General features: G+C 39.7%; 1 protein-coding gene across 3 annotated transcripts in view; it reads left to right on the top strand.

Annotated features, from left to right (window-relative positions):
- Positions 1 to 9,010, top strand: part of ROCK1 (Rho associated coiled-coil containing protein kinase 1) — a 127,536-nt gene extending 118,526 nt beyond the window's left edge. For 2 of the 3 annotated variants that reach the window (XM_055126285.1, XM_004606010.2), the window contains exons 28-33: positions 2,647 to 2,717; positions 2,923 to 3,011; positions 5,197 to 5,275; positions 5,415 to 5,673; positions 6,849 to 7,056; positions 7,600 to 9,010. In XM_055126285.1, coding sequence (XP_054982260.1) covers positions 2,647 to 2,717; positions 2,923 to 3,011; positions 5,197 to 5,275; positions 5,415 to 5,673; positions 6,849 to 7,056; positions 7,600 to 7,603 — 710 coding nt within the window. In that variant the 3' untranslated portion in view covers positions 7,604 to 9,010. Of the gene's footprint in view, positions 1 to 2,149; positions 2,199 to 2,646; positions 2,718 to 2,922; positions 3,012 to 5,196; positions 5,276 to 5,414; positions 5,674 to 6,848; positions 7,057 to 7,599 lie in introns of those variants that run through there. The other variant, XR_008628511.1, reaches the window with a different exon arrangement.
- The last annotated feature ends 11,055 nt before the right edge of the window (positions 9,011 to 20,065 follow it).

Here is a 20,065-nt window from a genome sequence, read left to right as displayed (position 1 = left end):
GAGGCTTAAGTCAGGCAAATATGGTGGATGCCCAGGAATAAGTATTATTTGGAATCAGTTAACTCCCATGCTACAAAAGCATAGCATGAACTGTCTTCATGTGTCTGTACAAAAAGGACGTTGCTAAACCATGCAAGTGACATAAAGGAAAGAAAAAAGCAATATAGGATTGATGGAATTGGGTGTGCCTCTAGGGCACTGTTGTGGGAGTAACTCAGTAAACCTAAGCTCCCTGGGGAGGAGTAAGGACAACCCAGTGTTATCCAACATTCTACCACTTAAGCTACCTCCCTGGCCCTGATTTATTTATTTATTTATTTATTTATTTATTTATTTATTTATTTATTTATTTAAATTTGCTTTTTGGGTTACACCTGGCGATGCACAGGGATTACTCCTGGCTCATGCACTCAGGAATTACTCCTGGTGGTGCTCGGAGGACTATATAGGATGCTGGGAATCGAACCCAGGTCAGCCGAGTGCAAGGCAAACACTCTACCCACTGTGCTATTGCTCCAGTCCCTGATTTTCATTTTTTAAAACAAAGAATTGGGGCTGGAGCAATGCCTTACCAAGCTTACTTGGGTACAATTCCTAGCAATACATAACCCCCAGAACCCCTTCAGAGGTGATCCCTGAGCACAGAGCCAGGATAAAACCCTGAGCACTGCTGGGTGTGGCTAAAATATGAAAAAGCAAATGGGCTCAAAGAGGGAAATGAACTAAGTTTTTATTTAAATGTGTAACCCCTATCTTTATTCTTTTGATTTGTTTTGGGGGGCTCTTCAGAGACTTGTAGATACATATCTTTACCTGTGGCGTATTCGATATGCCAAAAACAGTAACACTAAGTCTCACAATGGAGACATTACTGGTGCCCGCTCGAGCAAATCGATGAACAGTGGAGTGACAGTGATTAGAGGATCACTTTGAATTTAACAAGAACTTCCTAATTTTATCTTCTTGTTCATGTTTTGTTTGGTTTGTTTTTTGGTTTTGGGCTATACCTGGCATTGCTCAGGGGTTCCGCCTGACTTTATACTCTGGAATTACTCATGGTGGTGCTTGGAGGACCATATGGGATATGGAGAATGAACGTAGGTTGGCCACTTGCAAGGCAGACACCCTACCCACTATATTATCTCTCCAGCCTCATCATATTTCTAAAATTAAATCAGAAGGCAGCAGATCCGTGATCGAGCTGACTTTGATCTTCAGCAGCGCTTATCCCCAGAGCACCACCAGGAGTAAGTCCTGAGCACTGCAGGGCATAGTGCCCCCAAAAGTCAGTCAGTTCACTTTATAACTTAAGTCTCTTTATTTGTTAATGGAGTATGACAGTGGAACCTACCCTAACCTGTTTCTAAGAAAATGATATCCTGTACTCATGGAGTTATACATATATTATACGTGTTTTAAGATACTTAGGAATAATTACTTAGTAAATGTTACATGTTTTTACTAGAAGACTGAGTTGTGGCCCTGGAGTGATAGTGCACCAGACAGGGCATTTGCCTTGTATGTAGCTGACTCGGGTCCTATCCTTGGTATCGTATAGGGTCCACTGAGCACTACCAGGAGTATTTCTTGAGTGCAGAGCCAGGAGTAACACCTGAGCATCACCATGTGTGCCCCACCCCCATATATGGAGAATATTTTAGCCTCTACTGTCGCTTATTCATTTTCTTTTGTTCTCAAATATGAGAGAGAACAATTGCCTAACTTTATTAAGAAATGACCTTTTCTAATACAATTTTCCCTTGTTTTTTATTCATATAAACATAAAATTTTTTATGTTTATATTTCTGATATAAACATTAATTCTACTTAAGCAGTAATGATTAATGCCACAGTCATTTTAGTCAAGAAATTTCAGGTATGTAGAAACTGCTTTGATTAAAGTAGACCACCTGAATTCTCTGTTCTTGAACCATTTATTAAATTCTATAAACTCAAAAGACTATAAATATAAAAGACTTTGTCTCTTCAGTTTGCTAACATTTGTAATTGGACTAATCTCCAGAAATAAGTATCTTCCAAACTAAAATTTGATACTTTGAAATTGTTAGAGGTATCTTACCCAAACATTTATAAAAATACTGTACTGAGAAAACAAATAAAATGCTTGTCTCTTATTCTTTATATCTAGTTGATTCTACCTGCATTCCTTATTTATTTATCTTCTATTCTTATCTTCTGTGAGTAATAGGTCACTTCTGTACTTTTGCTTGTTCTTTCTTGTGTAAATCATGGCTCTGATTTGTTCCACTTGCTTCATACTTTTTTTTTTGCTATGTATTTTTTATATGAATGTAAATTATATTTAAAGTCTTCTGTATTATATGCCATTTAAGCTGCAATCCATTCAGTCTTGCCTGGCTCTAAATGATGATGTTGTTACTTCATACTTTTATAGTAGAATACTAAATGTTAATTTCGGGGAAAGGTGGCTTGGAATTTTTTTCTGCAATATTTGTATGGCCGTTAAAGTTGATTTGTGTGATTGAAGCATGAAAGAGCAAATTATAGCATTTATTCATTTAGCTGTGTTCAGATGCTTGTTGCTGCATGCTGTCAAACAACCAGTCATATAGCTTTTGCTTTTGTTATAACTGAAGACTAAATCCTTTATATTTTTTCCCTCAGAGTCAAGAATTGAAGGTTGGCTTTCAATACCAAATAGAGGAAATATCAAAAGATATGGCTGGAAGAAACAGGTACCATTTGCTTCATTTTATCTAATTGATAATTTATTATCTGTTTTCCTTTTCAAGCACAGAACTTGTATTAACTGCTCCATTATTACATTTTATTTTAAATTAATGCATTAGAGCCTTATAAATGGTAGATATTATGGTTATCATCTTAAATCAAATTCATGTTACTCATATATTTCTTCCTTCCCTTTTTTTCTCATTTCAGTATGTTGTGGTAAGCAGCAAAAAAATTTTGTTTTATAACGATGAACAGGATAAAGAACAATCTAATCCATCTATGGTATTGGATATAGAGTAAGTTGCCTTTTATAGAATTTTAAATCAGTTTTTAGTTAACAGTTATTTTTAATTTTACTAAAATACTGAAATTAAGTAAAAACATTTTAATTTAGCTTGATATTTAAGTAATATTGACTTGCTTTTTTCATAACTAATTTAAATAGCTATATTAAATCTTATTCTAGCACAATGTGAGCAGGGAAAATTTTGTGTACCTTATTCACATATGCAGCAGAAAATTTATTTCAATTATTTATTGGTTTTAAGTTTAGAGAGCATATTGAAAGCACATGATTACTTTTGCATTTGGATAAAAGGAAAGAACTTTTCATTTATTTCAAAATATCGTGTCTATTTTGTAGCTTCTTTTAACCAGTCTTCAGGCTTATATAATTTTGACAAGCAATATATCTTCAATAGAGGAGAAGTTTACATTTGGGTTTGCTTTGGTTTGGTTTTTATGTTTTTGGGTCACACCCAGTGTTGCTCAGGGGTTATCCCAGGCTAGGTGCCGTGGTCATATGCTTAAAGAACCTTATGAGATGCTTGGATAGAATGGGTCTCGTGTATGCAGACCATGTGATTTGCTCAGCTCTTTGAGCTATATGTGATCCCCTACAGGTGTAATTTCCGTTTGAAACAAATAAGAAGAGAGAAAGCATTTCTTTTGATAAGATTGTAACATTCATAAAATAATGTTAGGAGGATGCCCAAGTTCCAGTTTATTAATAGTATTTACCAGAATTACAAGGGTCTAGAGTTTTAAACTGAGTGGGTATTATCGGTTTCCTTAACTCAAAGGAAAAGTTTTGGTTTTCTTTTTTCCCAAGAAGAATGTCTTTGCAGCAGTTCCCAACTCTGCCCCACAGTGGGACCATGCAGGTGCTGGGGATTGGGATCTCACCAAAGCTGCACTCAGCCTTGTGCGCTCTCCTGCCCAAGAGTCTCCAAGTTCTTTGTCCATTTTTAGTTGGGTTGCTTATCTTTTTTGTGATTGATTTGATTAGCTTAATCAATGGCTGAATAAATAGCAGTACTTCTACATTAAATAAAGTTTACAAAAAAGATTGAAAAGATTGATTTGTGAGGGCCAGAGCCATAATGTGTAGGTTAAGTCATTTGCCTTGCACACCCAGGTTCAGTCCCAGTACCCCATATGGTTCTCTGAGCACCATTAGGAGTAATCCTTGAGCACAGAGCCAGGAATGAGCCCTGAACAGCACTGGGTATGGTCCAAAAAGGAAGAATAAAAGAAAGATTTGTGAAAGTTCTGAATACAAATGCAGAAATTTGGGGACTGACCAAACACTTGGGACAGTTAACTGTACCACTGTTACAACCATTCATTTGGATTGTTTCCATTTTTGTTTGGGGTCATTGTCAATAAGCTGCTATGAAAACTCCTGGTTATATAAATTTTATAATTTTTAAATTGTGAATTTTATAATTTTTATATCAACTCCTGTATATATAAATTTTTATTTCCCTAGAATAAAGAATCAGTAGTGGGACTGGAGCAACAGCACAGCGGGTAGGGCGTTTGCCTTGCACGCAGCCAACCCGGGTTCGATTCCCATTATCCCATATGGTCCCCTGAGCACCGCCAGGAGTAATTCCTGAGTTCAAAGCCAGGAAGTAACCCCTGTGTATTGCCGGTGTGACGAGAAAAAAAAAAAAAAAGAATCAGTAGTACAACTGCAAAGTCATATAGTAAGCTTTTGTTTGGTTTTATATGAAATGCCTGTTCTTTTTTTCAAAGTAGTTTTGCAGATTTACATTTCTGTCATGATTATATAAGTAATCTAGTTGTTCTATCGTATCAACATTTGAGATTACTTTTTTTTTTTTTTAAATGGGGGGCCATACCTGGTGGTACTCAGGGATTATTTCCTCACTCTGAGTTCAGAATCACTCATAATGGGCTTGGGGGCCCATATGGGATGCAGGGAGTGAACCAACTTGGCTGTGTGGAAAGGAAACACCCTACTCACTATGCTATCTTCCAGCCCTAAGTACTGTTCTTTTAATTTTAAATTTTCAGTTGGTGTTGTGATTTTAATTTTCATTTATCTAATATTAGTGATGTTGGGCATTTCCCCATGTGATTATTTGCCACCTGTATATTCTTTTTAATGAAATGCTTGTCTTTTGCTCTAAATGAATTTTTATAATTACCTATATCATATTCTTTTTATTATAGTAAATTGTTTCATGTTCGACCAGTAACCCAAGGAGATGTGTACAGAGCTGAAACTGAAGAAATTCCTAAAATATTCCAGGTAATAATCTGAAATTACCACTTTAGATCTTTTATCTATAAGTACTATGTATTTTGTGAACTAAATATAAATACTAGTATTGTTATACATTTGAAATTTTTATATATAGATTAAGATATTTTTCCTTTAATGATTTTAGATACTATATGCAAATGAAGGTGAATGTAGAAAAGATGTAGAGATGGAACCAGTACAAGCTGAAAAAACTAATTTTCAAAGCCACAAAGGCCATGAGTTCATTCCTACCCTCTACCACTTTCCTGCCAACTGTGAGGCCTGTGCCAAACCTCTATGGCATGTTTTTAAGCCACCCCCTGCCCTAGAATGTCGAAGATGCCATGTTAAGTGCCACCGAGATCACTTAGATAAGAAAGAAGATTTAATTTCTCCATGTAAAGGTAAGCATGAAAATTATGTTTATGACTCAATAATGAATAAAATAACACAAGTGTCTTATTTTCTATATCAAGTTGTAAAGAGGTAAGTAGTTGGGACCGCAGACATGGTATAGGGGTTAAGGCACTTACCCTTACATGTGGCCCATCCAGTTCAGTATTGGGCACTGCATAATTCTCTGAGCATTACCAGGAACAACTCTGGAGCACCACTGAGTGTGGTCCAAAATACCCTCTCCCATGAGGAGGGTGGGGAAAAATATATATGTGTGTACATATAAATATATATATTATAATATTTTGAGACCAGAGAGGTAGTACAATGGTAAGGTGCTTGCCTTGCATGCAGGCAGACCTAGGTTCAAACTCTGGCACCCCTCCTGATCCCCCAAGCCTGCCAGAAGTAAACTCTGATCACAGCCGGGTATTTTGGCAGTAGATCTCTGGGTGTGGCCCAGTAATAAAGTGTATGCCTTGCTTGTATGAGGCTTTTTTTCCCCCTTTGACATTAATGGAATAACATGCAAATATCATTTATCAAATGTAGATTACTTTGGACATATTTTTTAAAGAGATTCCCCCTTTGTTAATGAAAAGCTGAGTGGAAAGATATCTCAAAGCTTTGCATCACAGGAGGCTCAGATTGGGTCCCCATCACCTTACCACAGAATGCAACCCAGGAGCACCACCAAGTTTGACCGAAAAGCCAAAAAACAGGGTGAAAAAACTGTGTTTTTCCTGAGTTCCATCATTCCATCTCCTGTGCCACAGACCTCCCACGCATTCCCAGGAAGGGCCCCAGGCTCCACAATACCACTGAATATATCACCTAGTTTTAAAAAGTGTCATGAAGAAGTGCCCTCTTGATTGTGATATATCCTCTTGGGTTTTTCTCTCTTCCTCATTTTTGTTTTTCTGATTTTCATTTCCTGGGCCAAACACATATGTTTAACATGGACAATAATGTCTTCTAGTTATTAAACAAAGCAGCATGAGGGGACTTTATAGGCTGTACCTACTTTGCTGTTTTTATTTTTCAGCTTTTAATTAAATTGAGAAAGAGTATTCAAGTTAGTAAATAATAGTAAATGTTTTAAATGTTAAGGAACTTCATTATTCAGTAGATGTATTTTTAGGTATCATGAGTTTAATTGCCTTTTTTTTTCTCCTTAACATAGTAAGTTATGATGTAACATCAGCAAGAGATATGCTGTTGTTAGCATGTTCTCAGGATGAACAAAAGAAATGGGTAACTCATTTAGTAAAGAAGATCCCTAAGAATCCACCGTCTGGTTTCGTTCGTGCATCACCCCGAACACTTTCTACAAGATCTACTGCAAATCAGTCTTTCCGGAAAGTAGTCAAAAATACATCTGGAAAAACTAGGTAAGGATTGAGATGTAACAATGTGAGGGGCTAATAGAGGGTAGGGCACTTGCCTTGCCTTATATGTGGCCAAATGAGGTTCGATTTCCCAGCACTTCTTATGGTATCCTGAGCACAGAGCCAGGAGTAGCCACCCTTACGGCCCTAAAAGTCAGGGTGGGGGGATTTCTTTTTTTTGCCCACTTTTTTTTTTTATCCTTGTGCTCTAGGTCCTTGGATTAAACCCAGGCCTCCTGCATACAAGGCATTGGCTTACCCCATTGAGCTATCTCTCCAGCCCCTCCTAATTGTATTATTTACCATTCTTCTCTATTATATTATTGTTCATTTATGAGGTATTTATATGGAGTGCTACATTAGCTCTGTGCTAAATAGACTAAAACTCTAAAGTTAACTAAAATTGGATTATAGTTATATAAGAAAAATGGATTTGAAATAGAGTAAAATAGCGCTGAAGAGGCAGCAGTAGTGTATGTGTACCTTTTTTGCATTTTTAACTGAGTGCTTTTCTGACAATAATCTTTTTCCTTTTTCCTCCAACAGCTAACCATATGATGCAGTGCCTTGTGGGATCATGTGGGATGCTACCTGAGAAGCCAGGCTTCTTCATCCATGCAGAGCAGATGGACTGTTCTTTGACACATATCACAGGCTTCAGGGTTAAGATTGCTGTTACTCTGTCCTTGCTTTGGCACAAAAGCACACTGAGGGTTTTTTGTTTAATTGCGGGTTTGCCTAAAGGTAGATTAGATTAATTATTACTGTGTAATGCAAGTACAATTGGGGGAAAGCTTAGCTAGATATATATTTTTAAAAAGGTGCTGCCTTTTTGAATTTCTAATAAAATGCCTGTCAATCATGATAGAATATAGTTTTCCTCGTCTGAGTAAGAGGAAGGGACTTTCACTTTCAGGTGGAATGGCCATCACTATCAAGATCAGCTCATCGAAGGAGTAATGAAAATATCTCAAAATGAGACAATGAAAATTTTTAAATGACTTCAGTTTTTGTGCTCTTGCAGGACTATAAAAACTTAAGGAAGCAGTGACATCACTTGACTTTAGTGTCCTCACTGTAGAATTTAAAAGCCTTACTATTGATTGCCCATGGAGGACTTGATGGAGAATAAATATCTTTCATAATGTGCTTTACAAAATACTGTATGTGTTTCAGCAAGTTTATAGATTGAGGATTGAGAAAAGGCAAAAAATTTTACATTTAATCTATGCAGTTTTGCCAAGCCATATTGAGTTACCACTAGAGACATTAGGAACTAATTGTACTGAGTTTAAGACCATTTTGTGGGATACAACATTTCTGTAATTGTATAATGTATTTCTTTGTGGTTTTAAGTGAAAAAGACCTTAAGTTAACGTATGAAAAATGTATGCAGTGTTTGAAATGTAAATTATTCTTAGAACACTTTCAATGGGAGTTACATTGCTCTTTTAGTGCCTTAATTTGAGAGAATTATTTACTGCCTAACTAAATAACTTTTAAAAATGATGTATCTGAATTTTTCATTGATAATTGGTATCATTTAAAATATACACAAATTTGTTGGACTTTGATAAACTGAGTATAGTCCACATCAGTCTGCCTATTAAAATGACTTTATAAAACTGCAGAATATGTTAAAAGTTGTTCCCATTATAAAATTATGGCAATACATCTGTGAAGTTTTCCAGTTAACATAGGAATTATCAGATAAATACTATTAAACTCTTGTCCAGTGACAAGAGTTGACTCATAGGGGCAGTATGGTTTTTTTTTTTGTTTGTTTATCTTTTTAACCAAATACCTCCTCAGTAATTTATAATGGCTTTGCAGTAATGTGTATCAAGAAGCACTGGAAAACTGATTCGTCTCTAGGATGATATGCATGTTTCAAGTGGTATTGAAAGCCGCACTGATGGATATGTAATAATAAACATATCTGTTATTAATATGCTAATGACTCTGTGCTCATTTAATGAAAAATAAAAATAATTTATGAATGGATACCTTTAATAATGACTGCTATGGTGTTTTCTCATGGCTGAAATAGAAATCATGTATACTAATTTAGTCCTGAACTACATAGAGGTTAAAATAAATTTTTAATTTTTTTTTAAGTGAACTTTTAAAAGATAAGACCTGGTTTGAGCTCTTAAAACAAGAGTGGCTACAATTCAAAAAGTTATCTAATGTCTGTTCAAAGACAAGTTTCCATGAGACTCCAGTGCTTCTCACATCTTGACTAGAAACATTAATTCCAGACGTTTTATTCAAAGAAACATATAGTTTGCAGCCTTTGAAATTGAGAGCAAGGCAGTTTTGTATGCTGTCCAGTATAGTAAGATAGTGTCTCCAAGGCAAAATTTGTGTGGAATTGCTGAATCTCCTAACAGTTCAGGTACCCTAAACATGAAATTTCTTAGCTGTTATGCAAACCCACTGCATACTCAGCACCTTTCTTTTTTTCCTTGTTTTTTGTTTTTGTTTGCTTGTCTGGGGACCACTCCTAGTGATGCCCAAGGCTTACTCCTGGCTCTGTGATCAAGGGGTCACTCCTGTTAGACTTTGGGGACCATAAGGAGTGCTGTGGATTTAACTTAGGTCAGCTATGTGCAAAACAGGTGTCTTACCCACTGTGCTAAGGTTTCTGAGGTGTAGAATTCCTGGAAGAGCATGGAATACCACAAAGAAATGCAACCAGCACCTCTAATCCTACCATTTTAAACATAACTCCAAAATAGGAGACAAAAGGCAAGGGTCTAGGGCTGTCAGGGTTGGTCTGGATTGTTTTTTTTTTCTTTTGAGATAGGGTCATATTCTAATAGGTCACACCCGGCGATGCACAGGGGCTACTCCTGGCTCATGCACTCAGCAATTACGCCTGGTGGTGCTTGGGGGACCATATGGGATGCTGGGAATTGAACCCGTGTCGGCAGTGTGCAAGGCAAATGCCCTACCTGCTGTGTTCCTCCAGCCCCTCTTTTTTAATATATATATATATATATATATATATATGGATGTCCCTCAGTAGTACTAGTGGAGTATCTTGGAACCACTGCTAGCAATGTACAGGAGCCACCATGGCTAAACCAGACAGTGCTTAAGGGACATGTGGCATCAGGAATCCCACCCAGTGCCTCACTGATGCCAGACATGTGTGCCAATATTGCATTTTTTTCTCCAGTTGCACCCAATTTTTTTTCTGGTTGAATAATTTTGTTGTTGTTTTTGCTTGTGGGTTTTTTTTGTTTTGTTTTTGGTGGGCTTCTGGGAGGGGTTTTTTTGGCTTCTTGGGTCACACCCAGCGAAGCTCAGGGGTTACTCCTGGCTCTGCACTCAGGAATTATTCCTGTCAGTGCTCTGGGGACCATATGAGATGCTGGGGATCAAACCTGGGTCAGTGGCTGTACTATAGCTCCAGCCCTTGGTTGAATTAATTTTGACTGCATCTCAAATACTCTATATACTCTAGGTCTTTGAATTCTATTGTATTACTCAGACTAAGTGTTACTTTTTGTTCTTTTATTATGACCTTAAGCTAGTTGGATTCATACTGGAAAGTCTTGGGTAGCAGTTCAAATTTCTCTTATTTTGAGGCCACATCCTGTAGTGCTCAGGGGCTACTCTTGGTTCTTTGTAGCTCTGGCAGTAGCTCTGGTACTCAGAGTTGAGCCCAGCTTCCTACATGGAGAGCATCTGCGCTCTCTTTGAGCAGTCTCCCTGGCCTCTGCTCAAGGTTGTTTCTTCCTTGGGATCCTTTGGGTTAGTCCATGTGTAATTTAGGGATCAGTGAAATATTTAAGCATAGTTTGGATATATAATTTGTTAGAATCCTCCCACCACCTTTTCTTTCTAGTTCTTTAATTGCTGAAGTACTGCTGTAAATTTTTAGTTGCTCTGCTGTCTGAAATGTACTCCTAAATTTCAAACTTCAGGAAAACACATTTTCTAGTGGAGTTTGAGCCACTCTGCTGAATGTATTAGCTCGTAGACTCGATAAGAGCATGGAAAACTTCCCTGAGCCACTCTTGCTTTTAAGTCTTACCATTTTTCAAAACCTGCCTGCATTTCTGTATCCACCAATGATTTTACATAGTTGTGTTTCTTGTTTCTATTTTGTGTAGTCTAAATTAGTTTTATAGCAATTCTAATGCAAAAACTTTATTTCACCATAGACATGACTATTTCAGTTAAAATATAAGTCCCTTAAATAAGATATAAGAGCCCTCAGAATTTGGCTCTTGGCTCGACCCCGGAGGCAACTGAACTACTTTGGACACAAGCAGCTCCCAGAAAGGCCTCCAGACAGATGGGAGCCACTGGCCCATGCGCTGCCAGTGGGGCAGGGTTTTTTCTCTCTCAACTCTTCCTTATTGGGCGCAGCAAGTCGATTGCCAGTTTTTAGAACACAGAATGCAGGTACCCGCCAGGTGCCCGGGAGATCCCAAGGGGCGGGATGGCCGGACCCGCCCTTTGCCGATATTTAAGCACAGCACCACGCAGGTTCAGTCCTTTCTGCTGCTCCACGAGCTCGACCCCGGAGGCAACTGAACTACTTTGGACACCAGCAGCTCCCAGAAAGGCCTCCAGACTGTGATGGGAGCCACTGGCCCATGCGCCGCCAGCGGGGCAGGGTTTTTCTCTCCAGGCTTCTCCATCATATGACCACCACAAAAGGGAAGTAAAAGCTTGCAGGGATGCAATTACTGGAAGAATTTTCCCTGGACTTCATACAAAAATCCAAAACCTAGTATCTCTTATCTCTTATATAAGAGACCTAATATCTCTTAATTGTCAGCAATGTGAAACGGTTCCTTTTTAGCAGGTCTGACTGTGGGGGGAAACTCCAAACAATAATACTGAGTAATTTGTTGAAATATTGAAGGTAATCAAAGTAGCAGTCATTTCTCTAGACTGTGAACTAAGCCATAGCCCCACGCCAGCTGAGGAGAGGAAATAACCTCCTTTCTCGGTTCTTTTCCCTTTTCTGGGAGAAACGCGGTGTGGCGTCCACTATATTATGAGGTCTATTTAGGAGGCATGAACTTAGAGGCACGGGAATGGGAGGAGGGAAAAATTATGTACTTGGAACAGTGGGACGCTTGGGCAGTCTCGGGCCGAAACCAGCACATGCTCCGCCAAGATTCGACCCGGGTGGCCACACTTTTGTGTGGCTGCGTTGCTGCAGATCCACCAGAATCCGGAGGCCAACTAGACTACTTTTGGTTCCAGAAACTGCTTGCGGCCATGTCTCTAGACTGTGAACTAAGCCATAGCCCCACGCCGGCCAAGGACGTGAAATATCCTTTTTTTCTCGTCGGGCGGCATGCTGTCAGCCATAATATGAGGACTATTATTAAGCAGGCATGAACTTGGTCGCGCGGGAAGGAGGAAAAAAAAAATCTATGTACTTGAAACAGTGGGACTTCATATCTCTCCAGTCTCAGCAATGGAAAACTAATTATCAAATGCTTCATTGGCAGTAGGGCTATCTTTCTTGGGGGAAAACTCCAACAATAGTGAGTTTTGTGTTGAAATATGGGATGTAATCAAGGTAAAGAGAAAATGAAGTGAAATTTATCAATTACGCAGGCGGGGATGGGGGCTTGGGGGGCGGGTATTGGGAGGTAGACTGGGGTCTTTGGTGGTGGAATATGGGCACGGGTGAAGGGATTGGTGTTTGAGTATTGTATAACTGAGACATAAACCTGAGAACTTTGTAACTTTCCACATGGTGATTCAATAAAATAAATTAAAAAAAAAGAATTTGGCTCTTGCTCCATTATCCCATTTTCTCATAACTCACCAGTCACACTAGCCCTTCATCAGCATTCCAAAATAGTTCTGTTGAATTTTCGCTTGATATTTTTCTGCTTATTTATGATCCTAACACTTCACTTAAATGGTTGTTCATTTTCATTGAATTATGTTTCATGACCAAAAAAAAATGCATCTGAGAGGGCCAGAAAGAACTCAGTGAGTTGAAGCACATACTTTGTGTGCAGGAGGTCCAAGTTTGAGCCCTGGCACGACATGGGTCCCTGAGCACTACATGCCATTATCCCACCTCATACAACCTCATGAAATCCACTGACAGAAATAAAACCACCAAGCCTTGGTTCTGGGATCCCAGGGAGAAGGGCCACAAACACAAAACAGCCCCGACCCTTCAGCATGTTCATGAGCAAGGCCCACCATGTCTCCCTCCTCCCCATTCCTGCTGACATAGCCATTGCAAAACAAGCCAAGGTGAAAGTTCATCTCCCAGGTCATCACAGAGAACGGTTTCAAAGACTGCAATTTCAAAGATGAAAGGTTTTTGGGGAAAGTAGTAGGAGGAGTGTTTGGGCTACCGAGGTAGTACGCAGGGGCTTGTCCTGATTTATGTTCAGGGATCAGTCCTGAAGTGCTCCGGGGACCATAGTACTGGGGGTTGAATCTAGCTATCTAGCTTCCTGCATGCAAAGCGTGTGCTCCAACCAGTTGGGCTCATTTTTCAATTTAAGACATGGAAAAAAATATTTCTATATCACATAGTTCAAAATTGCTAAAATATAGGGCAGGGTAAATTTACTCAATCATAAATACATGTCTTATACGCCTTTGACCAGAGTGGGAACCCCAACATCACAATGATTCCTTGTATTCCAGGTGTAGCACAATAAAAGATGTGGCTACCAAACCAAACCAAATTGCTATAATAAACTCAAAAAGGCAGACAAAAACTCAAGACAAGTCAAAGGTATGCAAGAGAACTAAGGGGAAAAAGTGATCAAAAGTTGATCAAAAATGGGGCTGGAGCAATAGCACAGCGGGTAGGGCGTTTGCCTTGCACGCGGCCGACCCGGGTTCGATTCCCAGCATCCCACATGGTCCCCTGAGCACCGCCAGGGGTAATTCCTGAGTGCAGAGCCAGGAGCAACCCCTGTGCATCGCCGGGTGTGACCCAAAAAGCAAAAAAAAAAAAAAAAAAAAAAAAAAAGTTGATCAAAATATGGCAAAACAAAAATTACTCAATTTTCAGAAATAAAATTAATGAACAGAAGATACGTGTTGAAAGTGTCAATAAAAAATTAATTTGACATAAAGAGCTCAAATGAGTTAAAGCTCTAAAAAAGAAAAGCATGGAAACAAAATTATCCAAATGGAGGAATGAAGTAACTAGACAAAAAGATACATACAAATGATTCAAGTGGTGGGCCAGAGAGATAATATAGCAGGCAGGGTGCTTACTTAGCACATGCCCAATGTGGGATCGCTCCCCAGCATCCCATCTATTCCCTGAAGCCCTTCAGGAGTGTTCTGAAGTACAGAGCTAGGAGTAAAGTCTGAGCACCGCTAAGTGCAGCCTCTCGAAAACTGAAGGGAACAAAAAGAATAGAGGTCTGGGGCTGGAGCAATAGCACAGCGGGTCAGGCGTTTGCCTTGCACACGGCTGACCCGGGTTCGAATCCCAGCATCCCATATGGTCCCCTGAGCACCGCCAGGAGTAATTCCTGAGTGCAGAGCCAGGAGTAACCCCTGTGCATTACCGGGTGTGAACCAAAAAGCAAAAAAAAAAAAAAAAAAAAAAGAATAGCAGTAAAGTATTTGGATGGGAGTGATAGTATAGCAAGTGGGGTGTTTACCTTGAACACTACTGCCAGGTTCAATCTCAGGGATTACATATAGTTCCCAACTTCAATAGGCATGATTCCTGAGCAAGCCACAGCATGGACTAAAGCCAAATCACAACACAAGATTAACCAACAGAAAACACTTTGTCAAATTCACACAGAAGAAAACAAAATTGGCAACAAAAAGAGGTCAATATGCATTATAAAAATTCAAATATTTTTAAAGATTATTGGAAACAAGTGGGAACAAATTGTACACTTATAAGAAAGGGACAGATTAATAGAAATGTATTTCCTTTCATTTTAAGAAAAAAATTTTGTCTTCAGACCACCTGAAATTGCGGTGAGCTTATTCCTGGCTCTTCTCTCCAATAGCTCCTGATGGGGCTATTGTAAGTTCTCTTGTTTTAGCATCTCCATTTTCTGGGAGGTGGGAGGAACTTCTTATTGGTAAGAATGATCTGTTCTGTTCCTTTGGTTGAGGAGACACCCTCATTAAGTGGGTTACAGTTTTTAGTATACCAGTCATGAAGGGTAATTTCAAGTGCCACAATGTCTAGTCACAAAAACCCAGACATTTGGCTTTCAGCTAAACATTACTGTGAGGATTGGGGATGGGGCAAAGGGGTTCACACCTGGTGATGCTCAGGGTTACTCCTGGATCTGCCCTAGGAATTACTCCTGGCAATGCTGGGGGACCATATGGGATACCAGGGATTGAACCTCAGGCATCCGCATGGCAGGCAAGTGGCCTACCTGCTGTACTATGACTCCAGCCCCAATGCTGAAAACTTCTTTTGGAAGGGGGGATTTTGGGTGACATGCAGCAGTGCTTAGGGCTAAGTCTTGGCTCTGTGCTCAGTGATCACTTCTGGCAGGACTCTGGGGACTGTATGTGATATCAGGAATCCATCTGGGGTCAACTAGAGGCAAGGCAAATGCCCTAACCCGTCTATCTCTCTAGCCCATGAGGATTTAATACTATATGTGCATATACTTTCAAACAGAAAGAAGGAAATCAGAAATGAAGGGTCTATTTACATTGTTAGGCTGAGAAAAGCAGATTGCCTTCTCTACCTAACCCAGGGAAGCCTCATTCACTCCAGTAAAAACCTGAGAGAATAGTGAACTGAGAGAATCTCTGTTCATATTTTCAGCAAAATTTCAGCATGCCACTGGAGAGAAGAAATGTTGGATGCAGTGGTGAGAGTATGATCACCATTTGACTTTGTTCACATCACAACCCAAAGGCAGCACAGCTGACAGCCCAAGAAAGATCTTCCCCAGTGCATGAATTTTCCCATGAGGGAGAACATGTAATGAGTATTCAGCTTCCCCATTTGTGCTGGAGGCTGCCAAAGAGGATACTGACCTTTCTCTCATCCCTCCAGAGGACATGACAGCGTGGGAAGCAGCTGGGACAGCAGTCTGAGAAGAACATTGCCAGACGAAAAAGCAGAGGACAATATCCTGGATGATTATTGGCACAGTATTCTCAGCAAAATACTCACAAACTATTCAACAGCATTTTCAAAGGATCGTATACTCTGGCTAAGTGGGATTTATCCTGAGTTGGAAGGGTTATTCAGCATAAGCAAACAAATGTGATATACATGCTAATGGAATGAAAGATACAAACTATATGATTGTCTGAATAGGTGTAGATAAAATAAAATGGCCTTTGATTTTAAAAACTCCCAGCAGGTCTAGGGATGTGTCTTAGAGGTATAGTTCTTGCCTGTGTGCATGAGACCTGAATTAAATCCCCAGCATCCCCCGTACCTCCCCCCACCCCACCTCACCCTACACACATGCTTTAAAAATCCCTAACAAAACTTCTTACAGATGGAATGTTCTTTGGGCCCAGAACATGGCTCAGATTGACATTCATACTAAGCATGGGCAAAGCCCTGAGTTTGATTCCTGGTACCATATGACCCCTGAAAACTGCGAAGTGTGGCCCTAGTTGCCTCCAAGTCCATTCGGGTATGGTTCTGGGCCCGCAAACTCCATCTGCAGTGACTCTTATAAAAGAGAGGCATACTTCAACATAATAAAAGCCATAGATGATTTTCCTGAGTAAGTCAAGTAAGATCATACTTGACAATGCAAGATAGTTAAAAGAAGGTCCACTAAGAAAACAACACAGTTCTTGAAATCCTAGAGAGAGCAAAGAGACAAGTGAAAGAAAAGCTGGGCAAGAGAGGGTACAGTGATAAATGAGTCCCCAAGCACTAGACTGGAGAATGTCAGCATTCCCAAGCCGGGGAGGGATGAACAGAATGAAATGAATCGGAAGGAGAGGGACAGATACAGAATGACTGCATTCATTTGTGATATATAAAAAATATTTAAAAGAAGACTCATATCCATGGCCAGGGAAAATAGGCTAAGAGAACTGGTCAATGGTTGGGATTAACTACAAGTGTGTGGGGGGCAGAGGGTAGGTAAGATAGAGAAGAGACTGGTATGACAATAATAGCTGGGAATGATCACGCCGGACAAGAACTGAGTGTTCAGGTAAACAGATATTCCTGATGACAATACCAGTATCACAAAGCACAATGTCCCAAAGGAGAGAGAGAGAGACAGAGAAGAAAAGTGCTTGCCATAGAGGCAGGGTGGGGGGTGGGGGTGGGGGAGGAGGGTGATTGGAGGGAACTTGGGGACACTTGTGCTGGGAAATATACACTGGTGGAAGGATGGGTGTTGGGATACTGTATGACTGAAACCTAATAATGAACAGCTTTGTAAGGGTCTATCTCACAGGGATTCAATTAAAAAAGTAAAAAAAAAAGTGACAGACTAGGTTATTATTCAAATCATCCTGCAAAACCATTAATTGATTATGAGTTCATATATGACAGAAGGAGCAAGTGATCTAGAGAGAAAGTCTGGGGTTAAGGCACGTGTCTTGCATGTGACTTGACTCTGGTTTATTCCCAGCACTGCATATGGTCTCCAGAGCACTGCTGGGAACCCTCACAACAGAGTCAGGAGCACCGGCTGGTTGCATAGGGTCCCCCTCCCCGCCCAATGGTGTGATGAATGAGGAAGGAGTTAGATTGCTTTTCCTTTCTTCTTTTTTGTCATTGGCCCACATTCAGATTGCTAGGTGATCGGGGAGAACCCCTCAGGGGCCTGTATAGAGCAAGCAAAGCATAGGCTCTAGGCCTCGGGGTTATCTTCACAGTCAAGCACTGCTTCTTTTCTATTTGAATTTGTTTAGAGTTATCAAAAAATGTTTAGTGTATTGAGTACTTGAGTCTTTATGAAAAAAAAAATACTATGTTTTTATTTGATTTTTTTTTTTGCCACATTCTGAAGTACTACGGGGTGGAGGACCACTATTAGTTCTGCTCCAGGGGTTGCTCTTGTGGGGCTCATAAGAGGAGATCAAACCAGTGTTGGTGGCCTGCAAAGAAGGTTCCTTAAGCTTTGTATTTTTACTATCTCTCCAGCCCTACAAGGAAGTGTTTCATATATGTTATAATTAGAACTCAACTTGAAACCTTAGAGGAATAATTTATTCAGGTAATATGGTCTTTATGAATGAAACTACTAGAAAGGGCTGATAGAGCCTATTAATGGAGAGATCATAAATCACCGAATCAAACCACAAATCATGCTAATCTTTACTATTTGTGGGATAATGAGTCATGGGGGTTTCCTGAAAAGATGGAACAGTAAGAGTACCATTTAACCGGAATTCTATTTTTATGATTTTTTTTTTTTTTTTTTTTTTTGCTTTTTGGGTCATACCTAGCAATGCTCAGGAGTTACTTCTGGCTCTTCACTAAGAAATGATTCCTGGTGGTGCTCAGGGGATCATATGGGATGCCGGGGATCGAACCCAGGTTGGCTGCATGCAAGGCAAATGCCCTCTCCACTGTGCTATCACTCCGGCCCCTAACCAGAATTTTAAATAAGATTCTAGAGCTAATTTTTTTTCTTTTTGGGTCACACCTGGCAATGCACAGGGGTTACTTCTGGCTCTGCACTCAGGAATTACTCCTGGTGGTGCTCAGGGGACCATATGGGGTGCTGGGAACCGAACCCGGGTTGGCCGCATGCAAGGCAAATGCTCTACCCACTGTGGTATTGCTCCAGCCCCTAGAGCTAATTTTTCATACAAGAAATACAAAAAAAAAGTATGATGGGGTCAGAAAGATAGTACAGAGGGGTAAGGTGCTTGCCTTGCATGTTCGATCCCATGCACCACCTATGTTCCCCAAGTGCCATCTGGAGTAATCCCTGAGCACAGAGCAATCAGTAAGCCCTGAGCACTATTGGCTGTGGCCCCAAATCATACATACACATTTAACTATATATATGTGTGCATACATGTATACATATATATGTATATAAATGTGTACATACATGTATACTTACATATGGATATGTGTAAATGTATATATACTTATATTTTAATACGTGGATTGTGGAAAAACATGAAGTGTATTACAAAAAAGTAAAAAAATAACTTTAGTTTATGAACATTTCATATTATGGTACAATTTTATGTTTTAAAAAGTCATGGCATAAAAGTAAAGGGAGGAGGAGAGGAAGAACTGCTATTGTATTGTATGTGTTTATTTTTGGGATTGTGGGGCCACACTTGGCTATGTTTGTGGGCTACTCCTAGCTTGGTACACAGAGAAATGTGATATGGATCAAACCTGGGGCTTCACCCAGGAAAGACAGTTCTCTAGTGCTGAGCAGTATCTCTGGCCCCTTATTAGTTTTATTTTTGTGACTTTTGGGCTACACCGGACAGTGCTCAGGGCTTACTTCTGGCTCTGTGCTCAGGGATCACCCCTGATGAGCTCAGGGGACTACAGGTTGTACTGGGTATTGAACCCTGGTCAGTCACTTGAGTGCAGGGCAAGTTGTATTTGCCCATTTGTACTATTTATCCTGCCCCCTTTACTAATTTTAAAAATAGAGAACACTAAGTTGGTCTTTCTGCTTGACTAACAGAGATGTTAAATAAATTTTTTTCACTTAATAAGAACTTGCTTTGGAATAAGAAAGTGATCATCTAGAGAGCTCAGCACAAGGACATTTCAGTATGACTTATATCCTGTCTGTGATGAGAAATACCTTTAAGAAAATAGAAACCTCAATTAAACTTTTTATCCTGCCACTCAGGCCCTCTATAGTAACATACCAAATGATCCACCCTACATTATCTCCCTCCACAGACCTTCTCCTGGATCTTCTAGTCTACCCAGCCACCTACATATTATTTAGAAACATGGTTATTAAATATTTCAATTATTATGTCTCCAGGCCCTGATAGATGGAGCTCCTGGAACAGGACGTCCAGGACCAGCAGTAAATAAATGTTGAGTTTATGAATTTGATTGCTTTGCGTTTTTGATACTTTCTGTCCA

The sequence above is a fragment of the Sorex araneus genome, chromosome 2, assembly GCF_027595985.1.
Source record: "Sorex araneus isolate mSorAra2 chromosome 2, mSorAra2.pri, whole genome shotgun sequence".
Lineage (NCBI taxonomy): Eukaryota > Metazoa > Chordata > Mammalia > Eulipotyphla > Soricidae > Sorex > Sorex araneus.
Note: the sequence above shows the minus strand (reverse complement) of the source record. Positions and strands in the feature narration are given on the sequence as shown.